Raw genomic sequence first — 13,936 nt, 5'->3', positions numbered from 1 at the left:
CGCGCGCTAGACCCGGCGCTCGGTGCTTCACAGAGGCAGCTCTGATTCTCTGGCAATCCTGAGGATGTCGAGCTAATATTACAAATGAGACACCTGACGTGCTCAGAGGTCGGGTCATTTGTCCAGCGTTACCCAGCCTGACAAGGATTGCAGCTGGAATTTAAGCACAGATGGGCCTAGCACTGAAGTGTGCCTCTCCCACTCGGTCATCTTGCCAAAAATAGAATGCTGGCTGGTCTCCCAGCTTCCACCCTTGCCCCCCTCCCCCGCCCCACCCGCAAGGATCTATTCCCACAGCAGCAAGCTTGATCCTTTCCTCAAATATCAATTCTTGCTTTGCTCAAAACTCTCCAATGGATGCCCTCCGCTCAAAGCAACGGCTTACATCCTCACGGGGGCCTAAGAGCACTAGGGTCCGGGTCGGCTTCCTTGTCGCCCTGCCAGTGACCCCTTCTGGCATCGCTTGTCCTCTCCTGCACTTCCTCCACACACCAGCCACGCCCACCTCCCCCAACCCCTCATTCATACCAAGTCTGTCTCTTTACTTCTCCGGGTCTCTGCACTTCGTGTTCGTGACGGCCAGCATTCTCCTTTCCACCACCAAACCCTCTGTGCCACCACCTCACTTCCCCTGGGGCTCTGCTCACCATCACCTTTCCACTGGGCTCTTCCCTATTTGATTATTTATCTATTTATAATATTATCTTGAGGTTCTGGGGCCACACCCAGCAATGATCAGGGATCACTCCTGGCAGAATTTAGGTGACCATATAAAGTGTCGGGGAGGGAACAAGGGTTGGCTACATGCAAGGCAGGCCAACTATTTTATTTTTATTTTTTAATTTACTTTATTTTTTATTTTATAAGTTAGTTCACAATATTTGATTACATTTAATATTCAAACACCAATCCCACCACCATTACACCTTCCCAACACCAAATTCGGGATGTTTCCATCTCAAATTCCAATCCCTGTCCCAAAGCAAATCATTAAGAATATATTTTGTGGGGCTGGAGCATAGCACAGTGGGGAGGGCGTTTGCCTTGCACGCAACCGACCCAAGTTCAATTCCCAGCATCCCATATGGTCCCCCGAGCACCGCCAGGAGTAATTCCTGAGTGCATGAGCCAGGAGTAACCCCTGTACATCGCCGGGTGTGACCAAAAATTAAAAAAAAAAAAGAATATATTTTGTATTGTCTATTATGAAGAACTGCTGAACATGTTTACAAAAGTGTTCATATAGGAAACAGTGTGAAGATTGTTCTATTTTGGCTGGAGCCATTAAGACATTCTATAGGATATCACTAACATGTTAAAGTTTGGGTGATGTCAGCTTTGGTATGTATATCTGAAAAAATATACATGTGTATATATGTCACTGTCACTGTCATCCCGTTGCTGATCGATTTGTTCGAGCAGGCACCAGTAATGTCTCTCGTGAGATTTACTGTTACTGTTTTTGGCATATCCAATACGCCACGGGTACCTTGCCAGGCTCTGCCGTGCGGGCGCTATACTCTCTCAGTAGCTTGCCAGGCTCTCCGAGAGGGGCGGAGGAATCAAACACGGGTCGGCCTCATGAAAGGCGAATGCCCTACCACTGTGCTATCGCTCCAGCCCCATAAGTGTATATATATAGTATATATGTTTACATGCATATATATATTTACCTCTATGATTTGTTCAAGCCAACTATTTTAAATTGCCTGATTTTTTTTTTTTTGCTTTTTTTTAGTTTTTGGTTTGCGGGCCACACCAGGCAATGCTTAGGGGTGGGTTCCTCCCAGCTCTGTCCTCAGAGTTTATTCCTAGGGGATACTCAGGGGATCATACTGTCAAACTGGGGTCAGCTGCATGCAAAGCACCTGAACCCTGAGCTACCTCCCCAACTCCTAAATCACTGCTTTCTGAACCAATATCCCTTTCTCAGTTCTTCCCCCTCCAAAATTACTGACCACTCTTTATATGGCCAAACTTTGACCCGGGACTGCATCTGGTGTCCCAAGGCATTGCCAGGAATAAAAAATGGTCAGCACAGTGCCAGGAACAGCACCAGCGGGTGTGGCCCAGAACACAACTCCCCCCCCCCACCTCCCTCCCCCTTCCTGCCCCAGGGGGAAAAAAACCACAACTACCTTGACCTACTGCATGTTTACTTGCTGTCACGATCCCATACCAGAACAAAAATGTTCTTGAGAAGAGGTGCTGTAGATACTGGGACTGTATCTGATAGGCAGGAGGTACTTAAGATTTACTGAATGAGTGAATGAGACTCTTCAGTCCTCCCTGGTGTTTAAGTGAAAATATGAAAATAGTCACAAAGAAAGCAATGAAAACACAACCTGCCTTTGTCCTCATGGAGATTCGCTTAGCAAATCCTCTCCCTTCAAACAATGCACCGACACAAGTTTTTTCCCCACAAGGGGTGAATTGATGAATTGATGGCCGTGCCATGGAGCAAGAAACTGAGCCGACAGAGGCAACTTACCCGGCGTGGAGTATTATAATCAAATAAAACTTACAGCCAAGTTAATCAGACACATATTTAATGATATGCATAATTGTTATTGTGCGGCACGGTAACTAGGCATAAATGGGAGACACTTCATGTAAATGACTCTAATTACTATTTCTTTTACACAACCAAACCAAGCATGTCTAGGATCAGATTTGAGGGGGCGGGGGGGGCTGGAAGGAGGGGAAGGCTGGAGGCTCCCAAGGGGAGTTAAGTCCTCACTCCCTGTCTCTTCTTTTTGGTTTTTAGGCTACACCTGGCTGTGTGCAGGCCTTATTTCTGGCTCTGCATGGAGGGAATGACTCCTGGGGTTGCCTGAGGGACCATATGGGGTGCCGGGGATAGAATTCAGGTCAGCTGCGTGCCAGGCAAGACCCTTACTCGCTATGCTCCTTCTCCAGCCCAGTAAGTACTCTCAAACTCCGTCCCCGAAGACACTGGCCTCATGATAAGCCCAATTTACCTAGCCTCAAAGGGAACATTCTCTTCCCTAGGAGAACAACTTTATTTACTTTTTTATGGTGGGGAAGGGGGTTGGGGGCCAAACCCAGTGGTGCTCAGGGCTTACTCCTGGTTCTTTGCTCAGGGGTCACTCTTGGTGGGGGCCCAGGGGGTCATAGAGTGTGGCGAGGACTGAACTTGGGTCTGTTAACTGGTGCAGAAAACAAGTCAAGACAATGAACCTGGGGCCAGAGAGACAGGACAGTGCTTAAGGTGCCTGCCTTGCCTACAGCTCACTCTGGTTCAATCCTAAGCATTGCAGAGGATCCCCCGATCCCTGTCAAAAGTGATGCTGAGCACAGAGCTAGGAGTAAATCCTGAGCACCACTGGTACAGCCCCAACCATGCCATCCCTGCAAAAAAAAAAAAAAAAAAAAAAAAAATCCCTGTAGTCTGAATGAATTCATGTCCAGTCTTTCAGTCCTATGCCTTGCTCCCCTGAAATGCTGCACCTCTCAGATCACCTGGCCCACCTGACCCCGACACTGTCAGCTCATCAACATGCTCAAGGCGACCTATGTCTACCCTAGGGGTGAGAAAACTGAAAAACTGAGACAGAGGCCTGAATCCATTACCACAGCAAGGACTTGGGTCTGTGAGTCTCTCCCTCCTATACCACTGGGCAGAACAGACTGAAAAGCAGGTACTGCAGCGTTTGAAAGCCGCCTGCCAGTAATAAATACCAAAGCTCCTGAGACATCCAAACGTGCCCGTGGAGGGCGCACTGGGAGATGCCAGAGGAGCGATTCCATACCGCTCCTAGCCAATAATTCTGACACAGGAAGGCCAGCTCGCCCTGGCACCAAGCCTCATTTAGCCTCTTCAACTCATTTATCTCTGGCCCTCAAGGCCGGGCAAGCCATCGACTGGGCAACCTGAGACCTGCTGGAGAAGTGTGCTGGGCGAGGCAGAATGGAATCTGTCTCTTCTCCGACCACCAAACGCCCAGCACTTTTCCGGGCTCGGGAGCTGACTGCTAAAAGGCAAATGAGAGCGCTCTGGTAGATTCAAACCACATCTAAGGTCCTCGTGCTTCATGCTGCTTCCATTCAGTGGAATGTGATAAGAAGATTTAGCATCCCCTATTTTCCTCTTTTTTGGGGGGTGGTGGGTGGAGCAAGGCGGGGATGTACAGGAGCCATATCTGGAGGTAGCTTGGGGTCACTCCTGGTGGTGTGCAGGGAGCCCTGGGATCAAAACCAGGGTTGGCTGCCTGCCAGATAATCAAGTGCCTTCACATCTGTACTATCTTTCTGGTCCTTAAAATACTGCAATGCAGGGCTGGAGAGAGAGTATAGCAGGTAAGGCACTTGTCTTGCACAGTTGACCTGGGTTCCAGAAATAGTGCCTGACTCATGCTAAGGGATTAATGAATTAAGCCACAGTGATGTCAGTAACGCTCCTGAACACCTAGTTATGTTTCAAAAACAAGTGGTTTCCATTTTCCATTTAGGGCAGGTAAAGTACATCCTTATTTAATCAACAAGGAAACACAAAACGAGTGCTTTTCTTTCCTGGAAATCTCAAGCTATAAAACCTGGGGCTGGGGAGACAGAACAGTGGGCACAGCGCTAGCCTGGCACACGGCTGTCCTGATTTCGATCCCTGTCACCCCACAGGGTCCCCCAGACCTTGCCAGGGGCTGTCTTTAGGTCTGGTTTCTACCCGAAAAACCCCAAACCCACCCACTAAAAACAAAGGACTTGTTTTGGGGGCCACACCAGATAATACTTGGGGCTAACTCTGGGCTCTGCAGTCAGGGATCATTCCTGGTGGGGCTCTGAGGGACCATACACAGGGTCAGGAATTGAACCCAGGCGGGCCACGTGTAAGGAAGTGCCTACCCTGCTGTACTATTGCTCCAGTCCCCTCAAGGGACTTATTTTGAATGAAAAATTAAAATGGGCAGCTCCAGCACTTGAGTCCTCAAAGCGCACAGGCATCTCGGTATTTATCTATTTATATAATGAAATGTGACATCCACAGCCACTGCCTGATTTTTGGCCAGCTGAGAGCCAAGAATAAGTTGAAACATTCATAAGTGGAAGATTTTTTTCTTTTCCCTCCCCTCTCCCTAAAGGTTCATGCAACAAAGGAATTTGAAAAGTAGAGGCTGGAGCGATAGTACAGACGCAGCGTGTTTGCCTAGCATGTGGCCGACCCAGGTGCAACCCCCAGCATCCCATATGGTCTCCCAAGCCCCACCGGGAGTGATTCCTGAGCACATAACCAGGAATAAGTAAGTCCCAAGCATCAACTATGGGCCAAAATCCCCAAAAATGGAAAAATACTAGAAAATTAACCGGAGAAAAACAAATACAGAGACTGAAGGAACCTCCATTTTAGGGGCCAGAGAGTTAATACAGAGCTCAGGGTCCTTTGTCCTGCATGCCTCTGGCCCAGTTCCATCCCCAGTACCATGTACGATCCCCAGAGCATCACTGGGTGTGCTTGGAGGTCCTGGAGCACTGCCAGGGAGGCCCAAGTGATCCCTAGCACCATAGGTCCTGAGCAACACGTCATGGTTCTTGCATTGTACTGCCAAGAGTGACAAAAACCAGGGGTCAGGCAAATAGCGGCACTTGGTGCCCCAATGCCAAGTCCGTACCTGTCTCCTGCTCCACGAGCCCATTGCAGTACATGGCATGCAGCTCGATCTTTGCAGGCGGGAAGCCTTGGTTGCAGAGAGGGCAAGACACCTGGATGCTGGACAAGAACGAAGACGGACGGGCTTTCTTCTCAGCATCCCCGCTACCAACCTAAAACACACAAGGAACAGCAACGGTTAAAACTCTACTTTATAAATGTGCCCCTTGGCCCCCAGGAATGGCAAGGGATTCCAAGGGCCACATTTCATGTCCATTCACAGAGACATTCCTGAGCTAAAGCGATGACAGCAGGGAGGGAGGGTGCTTGCCTTTTATGTGGCCGATATAGGGTCCTTTCCCAGCACTGGAAAGGTCCCCTGAGCCCTGCTAAGAGTGATTCCTGAGTGCAGAGCCAGGAGTCAACCCCCAGCACTGTCAAGTGTGGCCTAAAAAATTGGGATGGGGGTGGGGGGAAAAAGCACTCTCAGGGCAGATAGTACAGCAGTGAAGGTATTTGCCGTGCAAAAGGCAAACCAGGATTTGACCCCCAGCACAACACAGGGTTCCCCGAGTAACCCCAGGAGTCAGGCACAGCCTCCGAGCACTGCTAACTGTGGCTTGAGTCCCCTATCCTGTCCCCCCTTAAAAAGGAAAAAAAACAAAAACAAAACAACCTTCAAGAGACATTCACAATCGCTTTACCAAACTGAAGTCTGAGAGAGACATAAATGTCGTGAACACTTCTCCAGGGCCTTCCTACCATGTGAGAGGTGCTCGGCAGGTGTTAACTCATTTAATCCTTCTAATAATAATCTTACCATGCCCTGAGCCTACCCTGTTTTCAGAGGAGAAAAGTGCTGTGGAGGATGGAAGATGCTACAGGTGCAAGCAGCTGGTTCCACACTGCACAGTCCCCCAAACACTGCCAGGTTCCTGCCTCAGCAGAGTCACGAACAGCTCCTCAGCCCCTCTGGGTGTGTCCCAACCCCCTACTCCCTGGCCAAAAAAACAAACAAACAAAAAGTTGCAAACCAAGAGCTTGCCTAGCACACAAACCCCGGTTTGATCCCCGGCACCCCATATGATGCCCCAGCAGTATCAGGAGTGATTCCTGAGCACAGGGCCAAGAGCAAGCCAGGTGCACTACTGTTTGGGGCCCCAAAACAAAAAACAAAAAAGCAATTAGGACACATATCTAGAATGCACCCAACCTGGAGTGACTCTGGGTATCACATGGTCACACAAGTATTGTGTTGGGGTGGCCTGGAGCAAGTCCAGCACCGCAGGACCCCAAGCAGTCACGTGCTCAGGCCCAGGAACTGAAACAACAGCGTGGGCTGGCCAAGAATCACCAGTGGAGGATGCTTGGATGGGCTCGTTCCAACAGTCCGGATATCAACAGCATTCTAAAGACTTGTTTTTTTCCTTGGGTGGAGGGTGTGGGGGAGTTTGAGCCACCCTCGGAGCTCTGTGCAATAGACCGAACCCTGGCAGTGTGCAAAGACCCACATGCAGTGCTGAGGACCAAAGCACTGCGGTCCGCAAGGCAGTGCATCACCTGTCTGACCTGCTACTCTCCCTCCGGCCCCTGAGACCTTTTTCAGTCTCTTCTAAGACCTGTGACCCGCATCGCTCCAAGACCCAAAGAGTTAGAAGACAAAAGGGCTCAAAGCAAAAGCAGCACCTGTTAAAGAGGGAAGTTAAGAACCTAGCTCGCCCTTGGATCAATAAGGCAATGCTACTTGGGTTTTATTTGTGCCTCCCATGTTGCAAGAGGAAATACGACTACAAGGAAGAAGGCTAGGAGCAAAGTCCTGAAGACGATCGGGTGATTCTGGCCAGGCTATACTTCCACCTGACCTCTCCTCTGCCTCTTGGTGTTTTATAGCCATCGTTTCTCCCCCAGTTGCTGGAGCTTCTCCCAGGCAGGGCCCTTTTACCTTTATAGGTCAGAGCCAAGAATTCTGCAGTGATTAATTCAACAGGAGGTGTGAGCACTGCAGCCAACAAGGCCTCGCTTGCATCAAAGGACAGCCTGTCCTAGCCGATCAATGTGACAGTGTCCCACATGGCTTCCACTGCCACTGACAAGCAGGGTGCAGCGAGGCTGGCATTACAGCTCACTACAGGGGAAAAAGAAAATCCTCTGGCACAATGATCCAGAGGCCAACCTCAGTGGGAGGGCCCGGAGAGCTAGCATAGGGGGAAAAAGGCTCTTCCGTGGCCAGCAACTGACCCCAGTTCGATCCCTGGTACCACTCTAAGCACTGGGCCAACAATAAACACGGCACGTGTGAACCCAAAAAAGAACAAGCCTCAATGGGAGATCAGCCGAGCTCAGAGGTCGGTGGTTTGGGGATTCGATCTTGTTTCATTTGGTCTCTAAGTTTAGGCTATCTCTAAAATTGACTGCCTGGGAATCTAGTCAGGAAAGAGGGAAACGTCCAACTAAAGACCAAGCCAGAGTTTTCACTGGCTGGAGAGACAATACAGGAGGTAACCCAGGTTCAAGCCCCCAGCATCATATATGGTTCCCCAAGCACTGCCAAGGGTCACTCCTGAACACAGAGCTATAGCTCCAGAGTACTGTTGGGTGTGGCAGCCCCCCCTCCTCCCCCCAATTGTTTCAACAATTGCCGGAAAATGTCATTTCAACACCCCGGCCTTTTACCTAAAAGGCACACTTTAAGGGGCGAGGAGTGGCTTAGAGGGCAGGGCAGGACATACTAGAGCCCAGTATTTGATCCCTGGCACAACACACGGTCCCCAGAGAAGGTTTTGGGGAGTTTGGCCCACCCCCAGAGGAGCTTGGGGGCTATTCCTGAGTCCCCAGAGCACTGTCAGTAGCAACCCCCAAGCACAAGCAGTGGAGCAAGGAGTAGGCCCCCAGCCCCAAGTGTGCCTCCCAAAGGAAAAACAAAAGCCCCCAGCACCCAATCTGGTACACCTGAGCCCCACCAAGAGTGATACCTGAGCTACCAGGTGTAGCCCCAAAACCAAACACCAACCAGTTGAGGGACTAGGGAGACAGCAAAGGTCTAAGGAAATGCTTTGAAAGCGCATGGCCCTGAGTTCAGGGCCAAGAACAATATTGTCGCCCCCGCCCCAGCACTGTGGGATGTGGCCATGGTGGCACTTCAGGACCAGTGCTGATGGTGACCCCCCATCACTGAACACGAGGGGCACAGAAACACATCAGAAACACAGAGCTGGGAGAAGTGTCTCTAGAAGTGCCTCTGAGCCCGTGCTCCCAAACGCGACCCCACCCCCCAACAAAACAAAACAACTATTTCAGAATGGAAATGTGGCTCAAGTGATAAAGTACACCCCTGGCCTATACAAGGCCCTTGGGTCAACCTCCCGCCCCTGAACACTACCAGCTGTGGCCCCCACAACAATTTAAAAGAAGTAAAATGATTATTTGGGCAGGAGAGACAGTCCAGCAGGCAGGGCACTTGCCTTGCACACGGCTGACCCAGGTTCAATCCCTGAGCCCTGAATGGTCCCCTAAGCTCCATCAGGAGTGACCCTGGAGCAAAGAGCCAGGAGTGTTGAAAAGTCCGGAGTACCGCTAGGTGTGCCCCTGACACCCCGCAATGCCTAAAATAAAGGGTGTTTGAGCCCAGGGAGGTATATGCCCGATCCCTGAGCACTGCCAGGAGTGATCCTGAGCACAGTACAGGAATAAGCCGTGAGCACCGCTGGGTAAGCAACCCCCCTCCCAGCCCAAGCAAAGACTTTTTTGATTCTAAACAACCTCTATTACCTCCTCTGAGAACAGACTAGATTTCAACAAAGGGACGCTCTCAACCAGGATGTTCAGGAAATATTGTTTCCCATAGCACCTGACCCATGCAGGAAATCCAATCAGGTCGGAAAACCTCACTGCCAGAGATATTCCAAACCCTTCCAACACTGGTGAGCAATGAGCTCTCTCCAGAGCGAGCTAATATCAGCAACAGCAGCAACACCCAGCGAAGCAGTAACATAATAACGGTTTCCGCCTGCCTACTTCTACTTCTGCCCAATCTTGCTGTGAGTTTCATACTCCTGATCCCATTTCATCTACAGATATGCCCAGTAAAAGACTTGTGAGTCTCATTAAGAAAACTGGTTCTTGGAGCAGAGATAATACAGTGCTAGGTAAGGTACTTGTCTTGTAATACCACTCTGGTCCCTACTTTCAGCTTTGTTTTTACAACTTTTCTTTTTGTTGTTGTTTTTTGTTTGGGGGCCACATCCAGTGATGCATCAGGGCTCATTCCTGGCCATGAGCTCAGGAATTATTCCTGGCAAGGCTCAGGGGGGCCCTTATGAGGTGCTGGGGGTGGAACTTCACTCAACCGCATACAACACTACCCACTGTACTATCTCTCCAGCCCTTACTTTAAATCCCTAAGAGTAGGGAAAAAAATTATCCTTTTTTAAGAATGCTTCAGATATTATATAAAAGTGTAACCGAAATCTGTATTTCTAAAATGACAGAAAACAATTTTTCTATGGAAAATATTTCCAACTCCCCCCACCCCCAACATTTTCAAAACGGATTTCAAAGATTTACAAATCTCTTCAAATCATTCTTGACAGAGGGCCGAGGGGAGAGCTCAAAAGGCTGGAGCACAGGCCTTGCTTGTGCTCCAATTCAAATCCTGGCACCACATACCCATACCTCTGCCCCCCCCAGACGAGTACAGCCCTGGTGGCCCCCAGCATCATGGGGTGCAAGCGGCCCTGAAGCCTCAGGTCTCTGCAGCCAGGCTGAGGAGCACCAGGGATGGCCCCCTGAGTAATGTTTGGAAGCCCCTCATTTCAATCTATTTTTAGGCTATTTCAGCCTAAAAATAGAATGCTTGATAAATTCTGTTTGTAGACTCAGTAGGAAAAACTCCATGCCATTTTGAGGGATGGGTTTTTTTTTTTTTCTTTTTAGGTCACACCCAGCAATGCACAGGGGTTACTCCTGGCTCTGCACTCAGGAATTACTCCTGGTGATTCTCAGGGGACCCTATGGGATGCTGGGATTTGAACCCGAGTCGGCCGCGTGCAAGGCAAACGCCCTATCCGCTGTGCTATCACTCCAGCCCCGGGTGGGGGGGGATCTTAACAGCAAATGGTACCAAGGCTAGAGGGGCACTGCCATTCCTCAAGGTGAGGTGATGGGGCTCTCTTAAAAACAAGCAAACAAACAAACAAACAAAAAGCCTTGGGGCTCTCTCAACCATGAGCCCCAACCCTTTGGGCTCTCTCCCTGGCCCCGAGAATCTTAGAGGTATGAAGTTGTGCTGATCAACTTCATGGCTGACACTAGATATGCCAAGTTAGGAAAGATAATGAAACCAGAGAGGTGTTTATTTTAACTGCCATTTTTTCTTTTTTGGTGGGGGGTGTTGGTATGTCTGGGCCACACCCAGCAGTGGTCAGGACTTACTCCTAACTCTGTGCTGCTACGTGCACAGGGCAAGTGCCCATCCCACTGTACTATCCCTCTTGCCCATTATTCTAACTCTTATATCCTGACTCTGCCATCTTTTTGTTTGTGGGGAGGAGCTGCTGGGGGTGGTTTGAGGCACAGCTGGCAGGGCTCAAGGGCTATTCCAGGCTCTGTGCTTAGGAGTAACCTCTGAGGACACAGGGGTGGGGGGGTCAGCTAGCATATAAGGCAAGTAATTTACCCTCTGTATTATCTCTCCGGCCCCTGACTCTACATTTCTGATCAAGTCTAGAAATAAGGGCAGAAAACTATGCCATAATATAAACATAATAAGGTGTCCTAAGATATTTCATTTGTCCCCTATCAGTATATAATGAAAAGGCCAGAGGGAGAGCACAACAGACTGAGCACGTGCTCTGCAGACAGCAGGACTGCTCTGACCCCAAGCACTGGCGCTATGTGGTCCCCAAGGAACACTGGAAGACTCTAATCCCCAGAACCACTGGGGTGACCCAAAACTACCCCCCACCCCACCCATAAAAAAAGTTTGCACTTGGGTGGAGATAATACAGTGGAGAAGGAGTTTGCCTTGCACACAGGCTGATCCAGGTTTAATCCCCAGCACCCCACATGGTCCTCAGGAGTGATCCTTGAGCACAGAGCCAGAAATAAGCCCTAAGCACTTAGAGGTGTGGCTCAAAACCCAAAATAAATAAACAAATAAAAGGTCTGTAATCAGTATGTAATGGGAAATAGCACACATTTTGAACATGATTCTAAATTTAGCTGTATTAGCAGTCTGAATTTGAGCAAATAACTTAAACATCCTAAGTCTCTATTTGCCCTTCTATAATAGGAAAAGTATATTACAGTACTCAAGAAATGATTGCTGCTTGAGCTATACGACAGTTCAGCGATTAGGGTATTTGTTTTGTACGTGGCAGACCTGGGTTCTTTCCCAGCACCCCATACAGCCTCTGAGCCGGCCAGGTGTGACCCATGAGCGAAGAGCCAGGAGTAATCCCTGAGCACCACCAGGTGTGGCCCAAAAACTAAATACAGAAGAAGAAAAAGAAAAAGAGAACTGGGTAACAACTGTTAGTTTAAGAAACAGGGCTGAGGGGCTAGAGTGATAGCACAGCGGGTAGGGCGTTTGCCTTGCACGCGGCCGACTCGGGTTCAAATCCCAGCATCCCATAGGGTCCCCTGAGCACCGCCAGGAGTAATTCCTGAGTGCAGAGCCAGGAGTAACCCCTGTGCATCGCCGGTGTGACCCAAAAAGCAAAAAAAAAAGAAAAGAAAAGAAAAAAGAAACAGGGCTGAACTCATCTTACCTATCAGAATCTTATCTCTGAGGTCAACAACCCCAAAGGTACGATTCTCAGGCACCTAAACCTTTCCACATTACATCAGAGAGAGGATTACTGAGGGGAAGAAAAGGCAGGCAATATTTACCTCCTTCTTGGTCATGACAACTTTCACTTTATCCAGGGTCTCTCTGCTCCTTGAAGAAACTTCTCTTTCAGGGTCCAAAGTTTCTGGGGAACTTAGCTGTGTCTCTAGAGTAAAACAGTGAAAATCACATTAGTGTCCACTCAGTATTTTCCTTGTTCAAACCACAAATGCCTATTTCCCCTCAATTTTTGGACCCAATAATGCCACAGAGACGCTACAGATCTAAAGCATTTCTTCTTAAAGCTTGACCGAGAGCAGAACTCTCCAGTTTGGGTCATACAATGGTTCAAATCCATGCACAGGTGTCTCATACCATATAACACCATCACAATCAAGCCATAAAAACATTTCTAACACCCCCTCCGAAAACACTGTGTCTCCGCCCTCCTGCTGCCAACCCCCTCCCCAGGATTCTCTGCAATGACCAATCTATTTTATACATTGCTGGGATTTGGCTTTTTATGGGCTGTTCTATAAATGAAATAATACAGTGTGAGTCATCACTTTGGTCAGACTTCTTTCATTTCGAGGAATGAATTGTGTTGTTTCATGAATTGGAAGTGGAATCCTTTCTCTTTTTTTCCCCACTTTTGGGGCAAAACCTAGTGGTGCTCAGGGATTACTACAGGCTCTACACTCAGGGATCATTCCTGGCAGGGCTCAGGGAACCACATGGGGTGCCAGGGAATCGAACTCGGGTTGGCCATGTGCAAGGGAAGTGTCCTACCCACTGTACTATCGCTCTGGCCCCAGCAGTGAAGCCCTTTGACGGCTGACTAGCATTCTATTGTTTGAACAGATTATGTGTTTAACCATTTGACTGGTTTCCAGGGTAAGTTCTGGTTTGCAGGTAAATTCATTTTGTTTAAAAAAAAAACAAAAACCCACAAACCTGTCAGAGCATGTGGGCAGTTCAAGAAAGTCAGGAAAAATATACATTTTTTTAAAAAGGGACCAGAGTGATAGTACAGCAGGTAGGACATTTGCCTTGCATGTGGAACTGGGGTTCGATAGCTAGCACCCTTCGATGCCTAGCACCTTAGAGCAATCCTTAAGTGCAGAGCCAGGTGCCCTGAGTACTGCCAAAACAAAACAAGAAAACAATCAGGAACAACAGAAACACAGGCAAAAATAAAAATAATAATAATAATGATAATAGATCCTAGACAGCTAGAATTCTTTAATGTATTCTTTGTTTCTGGGCCACACCTGGAGGTGCTCAGGACTTTACTCCTGGCTCTGCATTCAGGGATCACTCCTGGTGGTGCTTTGGGAACCAGGTGGGGTGCCAGGGATTGTATCCAGGAAGGCTGTGTGTAAGGCTAGCGCCCTGCCCACTGTACCTCTCTGGCCCATCTTTAATGTATTCTGTAAGCATTAATTCCATAAACACTTATTGAACAAGTTATTAGCACAGGGAAAGCTACTATCGATTTAGAGGTA

At 48.9% G+C, this 13,936-nt stretch overlaps 1 protein-coding gene across 2 annotated transcripts in view; it reads right to left on the bottom strand.

Annotated features, from left to right (window-relative positions):
* UIMC1 (ubiquitin interaction motif containing 1) overlaps window positions 1–13,936 on the bottom strand; it is a 73,229-nt gene that overhangs the window by 21,992 nt on the left and 37,301 nt on the right. For both annotated transcript variants that reach the window (XM_004611435.2, XM_055127704.1), the window contains 2 exons: window positions 12,494–12,597; window positions 5,628–5,778 (listed from right to left, as the gene is read on the bottom strand). In XM_004611435.2, coding sequence (XP_004611492.2) covers window positions 5,628–5,778; window positions 12,494–12,597 — 255 coding nt within the window. The remainder of the gene's footprint in view (window positions 1–5,627; window positions 5,779–12,493; window positions 12,598–13,936) is intronic.

This window comes from Sorex araneus, chromosome 2, assembly GCF_027595985.1.
Source record: "Sorex araneus isolate mSorAra2 chromosome 2, mSorAra2.pri, whole genome shotgun sequence".
Classification (NCBI taxonomy): Eukaryota; Metazoa; Chordata; class Mammalia; order Eulipotyphla; family Soricidae; genus Sorex; species Sorex araneus.
The sequence above is the reverse complement of the archived record's forward strand: the minus strand, read 5'-3'. Positions and strand labels throughout refer to the sequence as shown.